An 18,382-nucleotide genomic window follows, 5' to 3' on the forward strand; every position below is an offset into this window, starting at 1 on the left:
TTGAAATTTCTTTTGAGAGCCAAATTTTTTAAACTTAAACTATATAGGTAGGTACATTGTTATTAACTTAATTAGGGTACTCCTAAGGCTTAGGAAGAGCCACACTCAAGGGGCCAAAGAGCCGCATGTGGCTCGAGAGCCTCAGTTTGCCGACCGCTGCCCTAGGTCAGTGGTTCTCAACCTTCGCTGCACATTAGAATCACCTGGGAATCTTTTTAAAATCCTGATTTCTGGGCCTCATCCTCTGGAAATTCTGTTTCTTTGTTATGGGGTGAGGCCACAACCCAGGTGATTCTAATGTGCAGCCAAGGTTAAGAACCACTGCCCTAGGTCTTTCCTTGTTTCACTGTCCCCAGCTTTTTTTATTTTTTTTTAAGGTTTTTTGTTATATATGTATATATATATTTTTTATTTCGGAGAGGAAGGGAGAGGGAGAGAGAGATAAAAACATCAATGATGAGAGAGAATCATTGCCTGGCTGCCTCCTACACGCCCCCTACTGGAGGATTGATCCTGCAACCCAGGCATATGGCCTGATGGGAAATCAAACCATGACCTCCTGGTTCATAGATCTACGCTCAACTACTGAGCCATGCCGACTGGGCCTAATTAATATTTGTATTTATTAAATTGATTGGGGTGACATTGGTCAACATGAATATATAGGTTTCAGGTATGGGTTTCTATGTTACAAGATACCTATATTGCACTGTGTGTCCATCACCCAGACTCAAATCTTCTCCTGTCACCTTGAGATGGCTTTCTTATAAGTAGCAGAGACTGAAAAGTTTAAAACCCAAAACTTCAAGATTGAAGCCATTTCATGTTTCCAGCCATTTTAAAGTGGAACGGACCTGTGACAGGCAGATCCTGGAAAGGCTGACAAGTTGTCCTAATTTCCGATTGCTCATCTTCTCCCTTTTCCAGTCTGACAAGATCACTGGGGAGATTTTTTTTTTAATTCCCTGTGTTTCCTGATTTATATGGGTGTGTCAGAGGTTCCAGGCAGTGTTTATGTAGAGCAAAACACTGAATATAGCTTACAATCTTGGGGGTCAGGTACGTTACGATGAGAGACCTGGAAAGAGACTTCTGGGCAAAGGAAAGGACCCCTAAAATCTCGATTACAGAATTTGTCTCAGGCAGGGGCATGGGCAAGGTCTGAGTTCCTTACTAAGCTCCATGGAAACAAGGGTGATGTCAGTGTGATTGTGGTCTCAGGGGCCTGGCAGGGCAGGAGGCTGACATCACCGCCCAGGGGACAGTGAGCTCAGACTCTTGGGAGGTTTCCTCACGGCCCCCAAAGATGCTGGAGCAGCAAACATGACCGAGAGAGTCCTGGGGGTCAGCTGCTTTCATCTGCTGCTCAATCATTGTTCTTTCACGCTTCTGCCAGCACAGAATCCGGCCTCAGCACTGCGGAGAGACGGAAGAGAGAGCGCTGATGCTCTGCCCCCAGGAGGCGTTAGGGCTTCTGGGGGACAGATTTCTTCCCCTAGGAGAGCCAGCTGCTGGCACAGGCCCCTGCCCCCAAGGAGCTCATGGTGTAAGTGGAGAGGCAGACTTGAAAACTAATGAAAGCAATAAAAGAAAGTGTTTGAGCTTTGAGGTTAGGCCTGGCTACGAACCTCAGTCTGTCACTTAGCTATTAGCCATCTGATTGTGGACATGCTACTTAACCACCCTGGCCTCAGTTTTTTCATCAATGAAATGGAGACAACACTTTCTGCCTCACAGAAGGATGACTGTGAAGATTAAATGAGAGAAATCATGTTAGGTTTCTGGAACCCAGCAGGCATTTAATAAGTGGCATTGTTTTTATTGCTACTACTCAAGGTCACACAGTGTGATAGGGACAATGTAGAATCATCCTATCTAATAAAAGAATAGTATGGAAATTAACCATCACTTCGTCACTCCGTCACTCCGTCACAGAGATGGCGGCGCCCAGGCCCCTCAGCCCTGCTGCTGAAGTATCAAGGCCTGTCATCACTCCGGCGGGCTGATCGCGGCAGTGTCCGGGCCTATGGAAGGCATGAACCACCCATTGTGGTGGGCCGATGCAGCCTTGCCACTCTGCTGCCGCCACTGCAGTGTCCAGGCCTGTCAGCCCCTCTATGAGGCTGAATGCTGTGTCCAGGGGGCACATGCAAGTGGGTGGGGACTTGACTCTGGCTCTTCTGGCACAGGGGGACTTCATGCTATGTCCCGTTTGTGCTGGCCAGCAGGTGGACATCCCCTGAGGGGTCCCAGACTGCGAGAGGGCACAGGCCGGGCTGAGGGACCCCCCCGAGTACACAAATTTTTGTGCACCAGGCCACTAGTCTACACTAATAAAAGGCAAAGATGCTAATTGACCATACCTTCGCTATGCCCATCAGCCAATCAGAAGAGTATGCAAATTAACCCAACAAAGATGGCCATTAAGTTTGCATACTGCAGGCGGGCGGGGCGGGGCCGTGCCATCCGCTGCCCGTCCCAACCCCGGGATCAGGCCTGCCATCTGCCACCTGGGGAGCGGGCCTAAGCCAGGAGGTGGTTATCTCCTGAGGGATCCCAGACTGTGAGAGGGCACAGGTCGGGCCCTCCCCCCCGCCAGTGCATAAGTGCACAAATTTTTGTGCACTGGGTCTCTAGTCAACACTAATAAAAGAGAAAAATGGTAATTGGCGTATGAGCTACCCTTTTCATTGGCTAATCAGGGCTATATGCAAATTAACTGCCAACTAAGATTGGCAGTTAACTGCCAACAAGATGGTGGTTAATTTGCATATGTAGGCACAATGCAGGGAGGCGAAAGGGAAAGCAGGAAGAAGCCCCCTGCCACTGACAGTGATTGGAAACCCAGGGGGGAGCTAATAGCTGGGGGGCAGGGCAAAGGCGGCCCTGGGGCCGCCTTTGCCCTGCCCCCAAGCCATGATCGGAGAATCAGGTGCCTTTTCTGCCCTGGCCAGTGATAGCAGGAAGTAGGGGTGGAGCCAGCAATGGGAGCTGGGCACGGTCGAAGCTGGCAGTCCCAGGAGCTAGGGGTCCCTTGCTTGGGCCTAAAGCGAAGCCCCCGATTGTGGGGCCGCTGCAGCTGTGAGTCCCCGCTGCCCACCCCCGCTGCCACTGCAGGTCCCCGCTGCCCGGGCCGGACGCCTAGGCCAGAGGCATCAGGCCTGGGCAAGGGGCCGATCCTGCGATTGGAGGGTGATGGGGGTCAACGCCTGAGGGCTCCCAGTATGTGAGAGGGGGCAGGCTGGGCTGAGGGACACTCCCCCTCCCCCACACACACCCAGTGCACGAATTTCGTGCACCGGGCCCCTAGTCTATATAATAAAAGGGTAATATGCAAATTGACCCTAATGGCGGAACTACTGGTCGTTATGACATGCACTGACCACCAGGAGGTAAATGCTCAACGCAGGAGCTGCCCCCTGGTGGTCAGTGGGCTCCCACAGGGGGAGCTCCGCTCAACCACAAGCTGGGTTGAAGACTGTGAGCACAGCAGCGGTGGCGGGAGCCTCTCCCACCTCCTTAGCAGTGCTAAGGATGTCCGACTGCAACCTGTCCGCTGGCAGGTGGACATCCCCTGAGGGCTTCTGGGCTGCCAGAGGGCGCAGGCTAGGGGCTGAGGGACCCCCTCCCCCATAGAGTGCACAAATTTTTGTGCACTGGGCCTCTAGTGTATTAATAATACAAGATAGAGATGTTGACAAAGGACCCCTTGATTGCCTATGTTAGGAAGGGAAGGCTTGCCTTCACAAAGGAAGATCACACAAGCTGGATCTTGAAGGATGATTTCACAAAGTAAGCAAGGAGGAGGAAGGTAGGAAGGGTATTTATATAGAAGGAAGAGAATAGCATCACTAAAGACTAAAAATATTTATAAGCAGTTAAGTTCATTTTATTTCATGCTTTCTATTCTGAGTCCTTTGCTAAAGTGCTGGGGACCACAGGTGAATAATAGTATTAACATTAACACTTTAAGTACTTTGAATCTATTAATTTAATTTAACCCTATGAGGTAGTATTATTATTATATTCATAATATGGATAAAGAAACTGAGCCATAGAGAAATAAAATAATTTGCCAATCACACAGCTAGAAATTGGTAGTCAAGATTTTAATTTATATTGTCTGACTTTAGAGAGTTCAAATTACTCTGCTATAAGAGACTGAGCTTTTCTGAAGGGAAGACAGTGGTAAAATTGTGTGGTAAATCTTGGGACAGATGTGTACACAGAAGGCTGAGAGCTCAAGTGGAAGAATGAGATCATATCGCAAAGACTCCCCATGGGAGAGGGTGACTCTGGACTTAAGTCTTGAAGAACGAGTGTATTGAGGCAAAAGCTGCCTGGATGGGAAAGGTCTGCAAGAGAAAGACGTCCTCTGCAGCATGGGGGAATCACTCAGCACAGGAAACCGGGGTTTCTGCCTTCTGCCTCTAACCCCGGAGCCCCCAACCCTGGCCTCTGCTCACACAGCTCCAGTCCACTCTGCTCTCCCTCTGCCAGAGCCCAAGGTCAGTAACTATGGATATCTGGTTCAGAAATCTCCCCAAGGGTATGTCCTTAAAGAGCTCTGGAGCCAGGATCTGAACAAAGCAGGAGGCAGAAGAACATGCGAACACACACGGGAGAAACACAGCGTAAAGAACAGGGTGGACATAAAGTTGATAATCCATTCCTTGAAAATTGGAATGATGCAGCCACAGTTAAGAAATGCTAAAAGCCACAAAAAGAATTTGGAAGAGTCAAAGCTCCCCATAGTCCTGCTGACACATGGATTTTGGACCTCCAGAACTGTGAGTAAATGAATTTGTTGGTTTAAGCCACCATTTTTGTGGTAATTTGTTGCAACAGCCCAAGGAGGCTAATAAAACCACCATACTTAAAAAAAAAAAAAAAGTGTTGTGCTAGGTGGAATGAACAACATTAGGAAGAATGGAGACAAGTAGATGGATTATAATAGTCCTGGTGTTAGGTGCAAGGACCCAAATTAAATAGGGCAGGGATAGATGGGTTAAAGAGGAAGTGGCCTATTGGATATAGGATATAAGGGAAAGCAAGAAATCTAGACTAATTTTTGAGTTTCTGTGAGCATCTAGTGCCATTAACTGAAATGGATTTGAGAAAGGACAGAGTATAAAATCAACTTTGAACATAATGAGTTTAAGGTACCTGGGAGATATTTAAGAGGAGATATCCATTCAACAATAATAGTTGGAAACTTCATTGTCTTCAGTAATGGATAGAACAACTAGGAACAAGGGAATAGAAGACTTGAACAACAGCAAAATACACATTCCTTTCAAGTGCACAAGGAACATTTGAGATAGATATGATAGACCATATCTATACATTTAAAAGGATTGAAATAAATAAAATATGTTTTCTGTGCCACAATGGAATCAAATTAGAAATCAATAGAGAAATTTGGGGATTCACAAATATGTGAAAATTAAACAACATAATCTTAATAATCTGTGGGTCAAAAATCATAAAGGAAATTAGAACATATTTCAAGATGATTAGAAATGAAAGCACAACTTGCCAAAACTTATGGGATGCACTAAAATAGCACTAAAAGAGGGAAATTTCTAGCTACAAATGCCTGTAGTAGAAGTGAAGAAAGTTCTCAAATAAATAACCTAAACTTCCATCTTAAGAAACTAGAAAAAAGAGAAAGAGCAAACTAAACCTAAAAGAGATGAAAGGGAGGAAATAATAAAGATTAAGGAAGAAATAAATAAAAAAGATAATAGAGCCCAGGTAATATGGCTCAGTGTTTGAGTGTTGACCCATGAAGCAGGAAGTCTAGGTTTGATGCCCACTCTGGGCATGTGCCCAGGTTGAAAGCTCCATCCCCAGTGTGGGGCATGTAGGAGATAGCTGATCGATGATTCTCTCGTTAGGGATATTTCTAACTCTCCCTCTCCTTGAAACCAATAAAAAGTATTAAAAAAAGATAATAGAAAAACAATCGAGACAACCAACAAGCCAAAAGTTGACTCTTTGAAACATCAACAAAAATGGAAAAACTTTTAGCTAGACTGACCCAAAAAACAGAGAGAAGACCCAAACAAAAGAAAATAAAGTACTTAAGAATAAATTTAGTAACATAGAAAAATATCCCATGTTCATGGGTTGAAAAGTTTGTTAAGGTAACAATATTCCCTAAATTAAACTATATCCCAATCAAAAGCCTAACTGGAATTTTTTCCTGCTGAAATTGATGAGGTTATCTTAAAATTCAATTGGAAATATATGAACAACCCTGAAAAAGAACAGAGTTAGAGGATTTACCCTTCGTAATATAAAAACTTAACACAAAAATACATTAATCAAGATAGTGCTGTAGTGTCGTAAGACTAGATATGACTCAATAGAATATACTTGAATGTCTAGAAATAAGTTTTTACTTTTATGGTTAATTGATTTATTTAAAAATATTTTTATTGGTTTTAGAGAGGAAGGGAGAAGGAGAGAGATATAAATATCAATGATGAGAAAGAATCATTGATTGGCTGCCTCCTACATGCCCTTCCTATATGCCCCTCCTACATGGAATAAAATGAGATCACTCAGGAAGACATTGTGAAGTGGCTAGAAAAGGAGGTTGAGAAGAGGACCAACTAAGTAGACAGAGTAAAAAAAAAATGGTGAAGAAAGTTAAGAAGATATAAGCACGGGAGGAGTGATCCAGGATTGTTGCCTGTCCCAGAAGCTAAGGGAAGAGAAACTTTTATGAAAGAAGGCAGAGTGTACTAGATAGCTATTGTTACAATAAAGCCGATCAGCCCAAAAGGCAATGGCTTATAACAAAAAGTATTTAGTTCTCATTTGGAGTTTGTGATCAGCTGGGGTGGAGGGGCTCTGCTTCAGGCTGCAGTTTGTAGAGTGGTTGGGTAGCTTTGCCCCATATCTTTCATTTTTACTGGACCAGTGGGCTTTCTTAGGCATGTTTTTCTCATGGTGATGCCAGAAAGGCAAAAGAGTAAGCCCAATCTGGTATGTACACTTCAGACCTCTGCTTGTCTCTCCCATTAGCCAAATCAAGGTAGATGGCTGAACCCAAAGTCAAGGGTCAGGGAAATGCACTCTACTTGTAGTGGGAGGAACTGCAAAGTCACGTGGAAGAGTGAAGAGCTGGGAAAAATAATGCAATGAACTATATATATACAGGTAGTCAGCTAGGCCTGCTCACTAACATTTCGTGAAGACTTGGGATAAAGGTATGAAAGGAGGACCACTCCCTTTCTCTTTCTGTTTCCTGTCTCCATTCAGTGTTTGGGGGCAACACTTGTCAAGTAATGGATAGAGATCAGGGAAATGATGACTGCAACATGCCTTTGGATTTGGTGGTTAGAAAGCTTAAGATCACCTGTGAAAAGCTGTTTCTAAGAAGTTAAGACATTTAAGGAACAAGTGGTAGGTAAAGAGAAAGAGTGAGTGTAAAATACATTTCCAAATAATGAAGGGAATGGAAAGAACTGGAATAGCTCAGAGAAGCAAGGTTGAGAAGAGAGATTTAAAAAAAATTTTAATTTCCCCCCAACTTTATTGAGATATAATTGACATATTACAATTTATCAGTTTAAGATATACAAACTGAAGATTTGGTTCAGTTATATATTGCAAAACCAATGACCACTATAGCTTTAACTAACACCTCCATTATGTCACATATTTACATTTTTGTGTGTGTGTGATGAGAACATTTAAGATCTACTGTCATAGCAACTCTCACGTATAAAATACAGCATTATTAGTTGAGATGACCATGCTGTATATCCCCAGAATTTACTCATAACTGGAAGTTTGTACCCTTTAACCAACATCTCCCCATTTCTTCCATCCCCCAATTCTCTGGTAACCACCACTCTACTGTTTCTATGAGTTTGGCCTTTTTAGATTCCATTAGAAGTGATATCATACAGTGTGTCTTTCTCTGACTTTTTTCACTTACCATAATGCCCTCAATTTTAATCCATGTTGTTGCAAATGCCAGGATTTCCTTCTTTCCCCTGGCTGAATAATATTCCTCTATCTATCTATCTATCTATCTATCTATCTATCTATCTATCTATCTATCTATCATCTATCATCTAATATCTTCTTTATCCATTTATCTGTTGTTGGATACTTAGGTTGTTTCCATGTCTTGACTATTGTGAATAATGCTTCAATCAACATGGGACTGCAGATAATTTTTTTGAGTTCCTATTTTCATTTCCTTTGGATAAATACCCAGAAGTGGGATTGCTGGATTATGTGGTAGTTTTGTTTTTAATTTTTTGAGGAACCTCTACACCATTTTTCATAGTGACTGCACCAATTTATTATCCCACAAGCTGTGCACAAAGTTCCCTTGTCTCCACATCCTTGCCAATTATTTTGTCTTTGATAAGACACATCATTTGTCTTTTTTAAAATACATATATTTTATTGATTTCAGAGAAGAAGGGAGAGGGAGAGAGAGATAGAAACATCAATGATGAGAGAATTATTGGTTGGCTGCCTCCTGCACGCCCCCACTGGGGATGTAGCCCACAACCCAGGCATATGCCCTTGACTGGAATCAAACCTGGGATCCTTCAGTCCACAGGCGGATGCTCTATCCACTGAGCTGAACCAGCTAGGGTTCATTTGTCTTTTTGATGCTAGCCATTCTAACAGGTATGAAGTTATATCTCATTGTGGTTTTGATTTGCGTTTCTTTGACGATTACTGATATTTAACATTTTTTCATGTGCCTGTTGGCTATTTATACTGACTAAGATAAAGCAAAGAAGGAAAGACTGAGCCTGTAAGAGGTAAGAGAGATAATTGTGTGAACTTTTCCCAGGGGAGAAGTTGACTTTGGAAAGTGATAGAGATTCCCATTCTTACATAGGAGATGCCAAGGAGTTGGATGAGAAGATGGTAAAGGGGAGGGAAAATAAGGTTTTAATAATAGGTGGTGGTCCTTCGAATGTGAAGGTATCTTCTAGGAGTGAGAAGGATGGGGGCAGGGTTGGGATCTTAAGCAGAGAGCAAAGGATTGCACATGGATGCTGTGAGAAGGAACAGAAGTCAAAGAATGGGTCAGCAGCCCTCAGGGCTCAAAAGATATTGAGCAACTCAAATGTGCCCTGGAGCTAGTTGCTATGGTCACAGTCTTCTTTCTCCATTACAATAGAAGGGGGAGGAATTGTCAATATGGGTGTGGTGAAGGTCAAGATATAAAAGGATTCTAAAGAGTAGGGAAGGCTTAGTCAAATTGATGACTCATAGGAGTACACGTGGTGGATAGCAGCTAACATTTATTCTGCCAAGTCCTGTGCTTACATTAGTTATTTCTAATTCTTATAGCTGCCTAAGGCATCTGTAATAATAAAAGCATAATATGCTAATTAGACCAGACAGCCGAATGACCTTCCGGATGTCCCTCCCGACGAAGCTGCGGTGGCAGAGGCTGAGGCAGAGGCTGTTAGAAGCGATCAGGCCGACAGGCAGTCGAGCAGTTAGGGGTGATCAGGCAGGCAGGCAGAGGGATTAGGGGTGATCAGGCAGGCAGGCAGAGGGGTTAGGGGCAATCAGGCAGGCAGACAGGTGAGCGGATAGGAGCCAGCAGTCCCGGATTGCGAGAGGGTGCAGGTCGGGCTGAGGGACCCCTTCCACCTCCTGTGCACGAATTTCATGCACCGGGCCTCTAGTATATTATAAACACTATTTTATATATAAGAAAACTGCAGCTTAAGGAAGCCACATAACACCCAAATTACCCTACTGATGAGTGGAAAAGCCAGGAATCAAACTCAAATCTCTCTGAATTGGAAGCTTGGCTGGAAAAAAAAAATCCAACATAAAAGGGAAAAGGTGCCAATAGATTACATAGAATAATGTGTGGTTCCCGAGAAGTTAGGCAGATGAACTGGTGTATGGAAAAAGGCAGAGAGGGAATGTTAGAGTTTGTGGTCTTCTGGATAAGGCAGAATGGTAGGGGGAAAGTGTGGCCACGAATGAAGGTATTGCCTGTGTGGAATGAGGAACATGGCTGGGGTAGTTGGGATACATGAGGTCAGGTGTTGGGTGGGTTATCCAGGTTGATGTTGAAGTGCTTCAGGATGATGGCAGAGAATGAAGTGGAGAGGAAATAACTGTGAGCCAAGTGGAGAAGTTTCTGAGGAATATGAGCATTAGCAGATGGCCACAGCACAACCTGATGACCTAGATTTCAAAGGGGAGTTGAGAAATTTGGGTTTTGGAATAACAGTTTAGAAGTTGCCATGTGGGAATATTGAGAATGTTGACAATGTAAATCAGGGGTGGGGAATGTCCAGCCCCCGCGGGTCGTATAAGGCCCACAAAGTCATTTGGTCTTGCCCTGCCAAGGCATTAGGGGTGAGTTAATGACATGTTTGATCAAATATAGCAGGCTCATTTTTAAGTAGATAATTTTGTGTGGCCCGAGAATGATGTGATAAAGATCCAAGTGGCCCTTGGCAGAGAAAAGGTTCCCCACCCCTGCTGTGAGCCTACGGGTGCAGGAAAAGAGAAAAGAACTTCATTTAAAGTAAGTGGAAAGACGCCCTAACTGGCTTGGCTCAGTGGATAGAGCATCGGCCTGCGGGCTCAAGGGTCCCAGGTTCGATTCCGGCCAAGGGCATATGGCTTGGTTGCGGGCACATACCCAGTAGGGAGTGGGCAGGAGGCAGCTGACCGATGTTTCTCTCTCATGGATGTTTCTAATTCTCTATCCCACTCCCATCCTCTCTGTAAAAAATCAATAAAATATATTTTAAAAAAATAATAAAATAAATAAAGTAAGTGGAAAGAGGTAGGTTTGAGATGAGGTCTTCAAAACCATTTGGAAGGGGTCTGAAAAGTGATATAATAAATTATACTAATGTAGAAGCAGATGTTTAGAGGCAGAATGATTAGCTGAAGCTCACACTATAAATTGGCAATGGAGGGTATAGGTGGGGCAGTATGGCCCAATGATCAGGAAATGGGCCTTGGGATCAGATGGACCTGGGCCTGAATACCAGCTTCATCATTTACTAGCTGTGAGACTTGAGGTATTACCAATTCACTTAACATTCTTATCTGTGAAATGAGATACTTAGTATCTGTTGCAAATGATTGTTGTAAGGATTTAATGCTGTATGTGAAGCGCTTACTTCGTGTGTTGTGCCTGGCACACAGGAAGTGCTCGACATTTTAACTACTCATGCTGGACCAGCATGAAAGGCAGTCTGACTCCAAGCCTAGTGCTTTCTTGGTCCATTCCACACTGACCGTATTTACAGTTTTTGTATTTAGAAGGCAGGCCATGTTCACTGGGGCTTTCCTATTGGAGTTACTCCAGGCTCACACACACTTGTTGGTAATATGTGAGATCTCTGGCCTCTGTGGGGCTCAAAAGAACTGCTGAAAGTAGCAGGAGCTAGTTTAACCACTTCTCTATATATCTGATCTACACATCCATCTGCTTCTTGACTTGGACAGAACGCTTTTTGCTGATTGAGATGCTAAAATGGGTAACTGAAGGGACCCTCTGCCATGTATTTCAAGAGATCTTTATAAATACGAAAGGCTCCATACTCTCTGTACCCTTCCTACATCCATCTGGAATGGTTTAAACATAAGTAATGAAATAAAATGAGGACAACCAGAGATGATCTAGACACAGACAGGTTTAGCAACTTGCTCACTACCTGGCAAACCAGGACTTGTAACCCAGTCTCTTCACTATTGGTTTGTTTATTTTTAAAATTTATTTTTAGTTAATACCGACTCAATACTTTTATTGAGAAAGTAATACATGCACAAAAGAAAGAATTCCAAAATAAATACATAATTTAAAACTACCTTCTTCCGGAGTGGGGGAGCAATTGGGGGGAGGGGGTAAGGACACATATATAATACCTTAATCAATAAAGAAATTAAAACAAAACAAAACAAAAAAAAGAAACTGCCTTCTTCCTACTTCAGGCCCCTTGCTTCCAATCCCTCTCCTTGCTGCCACAACTGTTAGCCTCCTGGGTATCCTTTCAGAAATATTTGATGTATTTATAATATTTTATATGTATGTAAGCATATAATATTTACTCTTTTAATAAAACAAATGAAGACGTACTATTTCATGCCTTGCTTTTTCACTTAACACTACAATTGGAAGACAGTTTCGGATCTGAATATAGAGTCTTTTCTCTTTCTCTTCAATGATTGCATAATAATCCATAGTATGGCTATAGTACAAATTATTTAGCCTCAACTTCTAGTTTAATTCTTACATGCCTTTTGTTGTTGTTGTTGTTGTTGCTGTTGTTGTTGATGGCAACACAATTCTCCCAGTGACTCTGCTTCAAACCTCAGAGTAATATCCAAGGGCCTCCTTTCCCATATCTAACAACTCATGCCAATTCTGCTTTTAAATGTATTTCCTATTTGTCCATTCTTTTTCATTTTCATTGCCACTTTCCTGGTTTAGGCTTTAACATTTTGTATAACATTTCCCTGCCGGCAGATTTTCTATTTCTGCTCACATTGCACACTTGCTTTTGATCAAATTTCTTAATGCCAAGGTTCTGATTGTGTCACTATTTTTCTTCTTCTTCTTTTTTTCTTTTTTTTTGTGTGAGCATTTCAGTGATTTTTATTTGGAATTGAACTACATAAGTATCCTCAATTTTCAACATCTATTTTATAAATCCAGAAATCACTGAAAATTATGGGAATAGGAAAATATTATTTTAGTACCAAATATTATTTTGGTTTTCTTTCTCCCTCCCTCCCTCCCTCCCTCCCCTCCCTCCCTCCCTCCCTCCCTTCCTTCCTTCCTTCCTCCTTCCCTCCCTCCCTCCCTCCCTCCATCCCTCTTTCTTTCTTTCTTTCTTTCTTTCTTTCTTTCTTTCTTTCTTTCTTTCTTCTTTCTTTCTTTCTTTCTTTCTTTCTTTCTTTCTTTCTTTCTTTCTTTCTTTCTTTCTTTCTTTCTTTCTTCCTTTCTTCCTTCCTTCCTTCCTTCCTTCCTTCCTTCCTTCCTTCCTTCCTTCCTTCCTTCCTTCCTTCCTTTTCTTTCTTTCTTTCTTTCTTTCTTTCTTTCTTTCTTTCTTTCTTTCTTTCTTTCTTTCTTTCTTTCTTTCTTCCTTCCTTCCTTCCTTCCTTCCTTCCTTCCTTCCTTCCTTCCTTCCTTCCTTCCTTTCTTTCTTTCTTTCTTTCTTTCTTTCTTTCTTTCTTTCTTTCTTTCCCTCACAAGGATGTCAGCTTTATTTTATTTTATTTTTTATTGGCTACTTAAATTTCCTTTTTTTGTTTATTGTCTGAAGTTTTACATATGTCTCCTTTTTCCTCATTGACCCCCCCCCCCCAGCCATTCCCACCGCTGAGGGCAAGCCCCCACCGCCCCAGTGTCTGTATCCATTGGTTATGCTAATATGCATGCATACAAGTCCTTTGGTTGATCTCTAACCCCCCCCCCCCACACACCTCACCTGCCATTTGTCTCCGGATCTATTTTTGTTCAGTCACTATTCTTAAAAACCTTCAGTGGATTCCCATTTGTGTTATGTAAAAATTCAAGCATTGACCAATAAATATGATTTTAAAATTCTAATCTGGGGAGTTTATGAAATGCAGATGTGTGGACCAGAATGTCCTAATGTAGGACCTTTAATCAGCATTAAAAACAAACGTTTCTAGGCGCTTCTGATACAATTGGTCATTGGATCAGTAGAGTCATTAGAATAAAGTACACATTTCTCAGCCCAGTATTTCTCTCCAAAGTACTTTCCCAGCCCCACCTCTTACTACGACTTCTCTACATAGAGCAAATAAAGTTCTTGCTGGCTTTCTGAGTTCTCCTCATCCCTTCCAGACACACCTTTAAACCTCTGGGCCCAGTCTATGAATCCTTCACACCTGCAAGAGATTTCTGGGCTTGATGCTCTGGACTGGTTTACAGCCACAGTCTACCGTATCTCTTTTTTTTTTTACATTCTACCCTATCGCTTACTTTGGGTTTCTTTAGCTTTCTCTCCTCCTATCCCCAACCTCCCAGCTTGTAAGGTAGCTGTCCACAGAAACCTAGTTAGTCCTTTCTTATTTTTCTTTTTATATGTTATATTAATTATTTTTAATTTAATTTTATCCTTTCTTATTTTTCGAACTTGTTGAGCCTTTTGAACTTTGTGGCAAGGGCCTTAAACAAGAATTTGTAGGATTAGGGCCAGTGCCTGACTAGATCACCGTTGCATAAGCAGTCGTTACTTGTTGCTGGTGTAAAGTGCGGCTTTCCACGCGTATTTGCGGACTTAATGTGTATATGAGCGGAATCCTGCCTAGCATCGTCCAGAGAACTACGAATCCCAGAGGGTATTGCGTGGAACGTCGGCGGACGCGGTGACGCAAGGGGGCGTGTCTAGCCTGAGGGAGGGGTCGTCCTGCGGGCAGCCGGAGACTGAGGGGGCTCGGGAACCTGGGGTGAGAGTGGGAGCGTCAGGTGAGTGGAGCTGAAGCGGGAGGACACGCTGCGGGGCGCCCCAGTCTATGGAGCGGGGTAAGATGGCGGAGGCGGAGAGCCTGGAGACAGCGGCGGAACACGAGCGGATCCTGCGAGAGATCGAGAGCACCGACACGGCCTGCATCGGGCCCACGCTCAGGTATCCAGGGGCCCGGGCTACCCACGGGGGCACGAGCGGGACAGGGGGCCGGGCTCCTTCGGGGCCATGGGTCTGCCCAGCCGTCGCCGGGTCAGCGCCGGCTCCTCCCTGCGGAGAGCGGGGCGAGCCACCTCCACCCTTGGCGGGGCGGGTCTCCCTCGGGAGCCCCGACGTGGGGTCCCTTCCCGATCGCCGCCTTCCACAGCCCAGGTACCCTGGCGGCACCCCGCCTCCCTTCGGGCCGCGGCAACTTTCCTTCTCCCTCCGAGGCTGGCCGGCGCCCGGCAACTGGAACGCGCCGGACGGATGGTGGCTTTATCACCTCTTCCCCCGAGGACATCTCCCCTCTCCCTCCGACTCGAACCCCATTCCGCTCTGCAGACAAAATAGAATTTCACCCCATGGTCTGTTGCTTGGAAATTAAACTCTTACCTCCTTACAATCACAACCACTTCTCAGAAATGAGTTCCTGAAAATCCTGGGCCAGGAAGGAAGTTTCCCCGACCCGTGCCGGTCTCCTGGGAGCGGGTGCTCCCTTAACCCTGTCAGCAGGCCCACCTCTCCCCAGGGTGCCGCCTGTGGCGGTCTCACCGCCGAGAAAAAAGTTACAATGATCTCCCCCTGACCATTACTTTGCCCCCGACACCTCCATTTTATTTGGAGGTGTCAAAAGAAACCCCCACTTCCCTCGATTTATTTAACAAAAGTTAGGTGTCACTTACTATAGATAGGGCAAGACATTGTATTAAGCAATTTACACATACAACTTCTTAAACCGGAACACATTCCCGTTAGGTATTATTATTACCTTCATTTTACAGGTGAGGCACAAAGAAGTTAAGGGACTTATTTGCCCAACAGTGTTATGGAGACAATAAAGTGGGGGAGCTGAGCTTCCTGGTCAGGCCGTCTGGATCTAGCGTCTGCGTTCCTCACCTCTGTTGTCCTGCCTCCCATTGGGGGGTTACCATTCACCTGACCTTGTTAATTACTTTCCAAGCCCAATTTGGAGCTACCTGTCCCTTTCCCCCCAGGTTCCTAGTGCCCTAGAACTAACTCCTCTTCATCCTTCCTCTGGCCCTTTCAGATCTCCATGTCGCCAGTATTTAGGTAACTGTCTTATCCACCTTGTACCGTCTTGGGTCACTGCTTCTCCCTTCAAAAATGAGTTATTACTCACTGCTTGATTTTTTTTCTCATGGGGATATTGCCTTTCGAAAGACGATTTGCAGGAGGGGCAGGACTGGGGACTTGACTCACCTCCGTCTGCACAGCTTCCTTCCCCAGGGCACGTTGTTAGCACAGCTCTCCAAGGGCTATCCTTGAACATGACCGGCCGTCGTGATCATGATGCTTTTCTCTCTATTCATTTTCTTGAAGTCTTTGAGTAAATGATCCTCATTCACTATCGTTTATAAGAACCAAAGGTTACTTACTAGTATTATAAGTGCGTTATTAATGGTTATTACTATTTGGTTTTCACAAAACTAGATGTTGTTAGAGTTACTGAGGCTGCTGTTTCAGTATGCTGCTAAGAAATTTGGCTGCTGAGCTGCAGTAGGCAGCCAAGCAAAGCTCCCGCTGGAGCAGTTGGGGTTACCAGAGTTTTTAGGAAGAATTCTTTCTCAGACACCATCAGTGTTGTCTTGAGTTGGTTGTGGTTTTCCGTTGCTGGAGTTCTTGGCTTATATGATAAACGACTTCAACTGATCAGTTTGGTTTATTGTGATTTATAATGTTAACCCTCCACTGAATAGTAATGCATATTTGTATCAACTGAATATTGGCCTGTAATTTTCTAGTATCTTTTTAAAAAAATATAGTTTTATTGATTTCAGAGAGGAAGGAGAGGGAGAGAGAGATAGAAACATCAACGATGAGTGAGAACCATTGATGGGCTGCCTCCTGCTGGGGATCCAGCCCCCAACCTGGGCATGTGCTCTTGACCAGAATAGAACCCAGGACTCTTCAGTCTCCCAGACCGACTCTCTATCCACTGAGCCAAATTGGTTAGAGCCTTTAGTATCTTGACATAAGAATATATGAATTATGGTTCGAATACAAGTTACCTATTCTTCCTAAAATTTGCTTCATTGTGCCTGGCCAGCATGGCTCAGTGGTTGAGCCTATAAACCAGGAGGTCACGGTTTGATTCCTGGTCAGGGCATATGCCCAGGTTGCAGGTTCGATGCCCTTGGGGCATGCAGGAGGCAGCCGATCAGTGATTTTCTCATTGTTGATGTTTTGTTTTCTCTCTCCCCCTCTCCCTTCCTCTCTGAAATCAATTAAAAAAACTATATATATGTATAAAACTTACTTCATTGTTATCACTGAGTTCTTTTCTCACTGGAAAGTGAGGTTTTATGGGGTTAGATGAATTAAGGGATCTTTTGCCCTAAGTGGACATGGTAAAAAAAAAAACCAGTTTGAGAACCTCTGCATTATCCTATCAGTTCTAATTGCTTTTCCTAACTTCCTGTATCATTATTAGGGGCTTTTCATTTTTGGCCTTATCCTGTCTTTGGCAGATAACCCTAAATCTTACTGTCAGACCCAAGATTCAATCACTTGAACATCTAAAAATACAAGTAGTACGCACTGTCTTTGTCTTTAGTCTAGCTTAGTCTAGCTTGCCTCTGCCCATGTTCATAGGGGCTGATCTCACCTTTTTTCGTTTTCCCATTCAGAGACAGTAGCATGCACAGACTTGATGCATGCTTTTCCTTGGATGCACCCCCATCATCATTATATCCTGCTTTCTCATCACAATCATTAGCCAGGATTGATTAGGGCAGTAGGCTTTCTTTCCTAACTTTACCCTTAACTGTCTATCTCAAACTCCTCTACCCTTCTTTTTTTTTTTTTAATTTATTTTATTGATTTTTTACAGAGAGGAAGGGAGAGAGTTAGAAACATCTATGAGAGAGAAACATCAATCAGCCGCCTCCTGCATATCCCCCACTGGGGATGTGCCCGCAACCAAGGTACATGCCCTTGACTGGAATCGAACCTGGGACCCTTCAGTCCGCAGGCCAACTCTCTATCCACTGAGCCAAACCGGCTACGGCTTCTCTACCCTTCTTAGTCTTTTCTCTTTCTCCCATCTTTTGAGATAGCCCCTTTTAGGCACCAGATTCTTAGCTATTCCTGAGGTAGGTATTGTAACTGAAGAGGAATGAAAGAACAGAAACAATAAATTGATAGCAGACATAAGATTAGTATGTCTATACCTAAAATTCCTGCTCTTTACAGAAATCCACCTAGCTATATTTGCCTAACCAGACAGACTCTTTCTTTTGCCAGCTATTACTTGTGAATCATTACTTGCTTTCTTTCCCTTGTATACCAAATTATTCTTCCAGTCATTCCTTTTTGTTTAAAGAGTCACAGTAGCTTGATTTTTTCATTATATAATTCCTTATGTTAATATTGAATAATCATGCAATGTTAGTCAATTCCACATATCATAAGGGAGTGCCTCTCCTTTTTTATTGTAATTCTTAAAGGCCCACGCATATATGCATATAGAGGCTTTTGCCTAGTAAATCCTTTTGGGAAAGCAGCCATCTCTTTCTTCATCTTAAATGTTATTTTGTTAGTTGCAAGCCTTGAATTTGCAGATGAGGAAAGAGGCTCATAAGATACTGGGTCCTGTCTTGTTTTTAAAATAATATTGATTCCAGCTTTGTAGCACTAATGCTAAAATATTGATTGCAAATCACTCATGTATAATAGCTCCATATTCCCATCTC

General features: G+C 43.5%; 2 protein-coding genes across 4 annotated transcripts in view; one reads left to right on the top strand and one right to left on the bottom strand.

Moving 5' to 3' along the window:
- CCT7 (chaperonin containing TCP1 subunit 7) overlaps positions 1-18,382 on the bottom strand; it is a 354,827-nt gene that overhangs the window by 306,377 nt on the left and 30,068 nt on the right. The gene's annotated exons all lie outside the window — the stretch shown is intronic.
- EXOC6B (exocyst complex component 6B) overlaps positions 1-18,382 on the top strand; it is a 555,911-nt gene that overhangs the window by 10,564 nt on the left and 526,965 nt on the right. For 2 of the 3 annotated variants that reach the window (XM_059659431.1, XM_059659433.1), the window contains exon 1: positions 14,377-14,630. The exons of the other annotated variant lie outside the window; for it this stretch is intronic. In XM_059659431.1, coding sequence (XP_059515414.1) covers positions 14,518-14,630 — 113 coding nt within the window. In that variant the 5' untranslated portion in view covers positions 14,377-14,517. Of the gene's footprint in view, positions 1-14,376; positions 14,631-18,382 lie in introns of those variants that run through there. 3 annotated transcript variants of the gene reach the window in all.

This window comes from Myotis daubentonii, chromosome 12 (genome assembly GCF_963259705.1).
Source record: "Myotis daubentonii chromosome 12, mMyoDau2.1, whole genome shotgun sequence".
Taxonomy (NCBI): Eukaryota; Metazoa; Chordata; class Mammalia; order Chiroptera; family Vespertilionidae; genus Myotis; species Myotis daubentonii.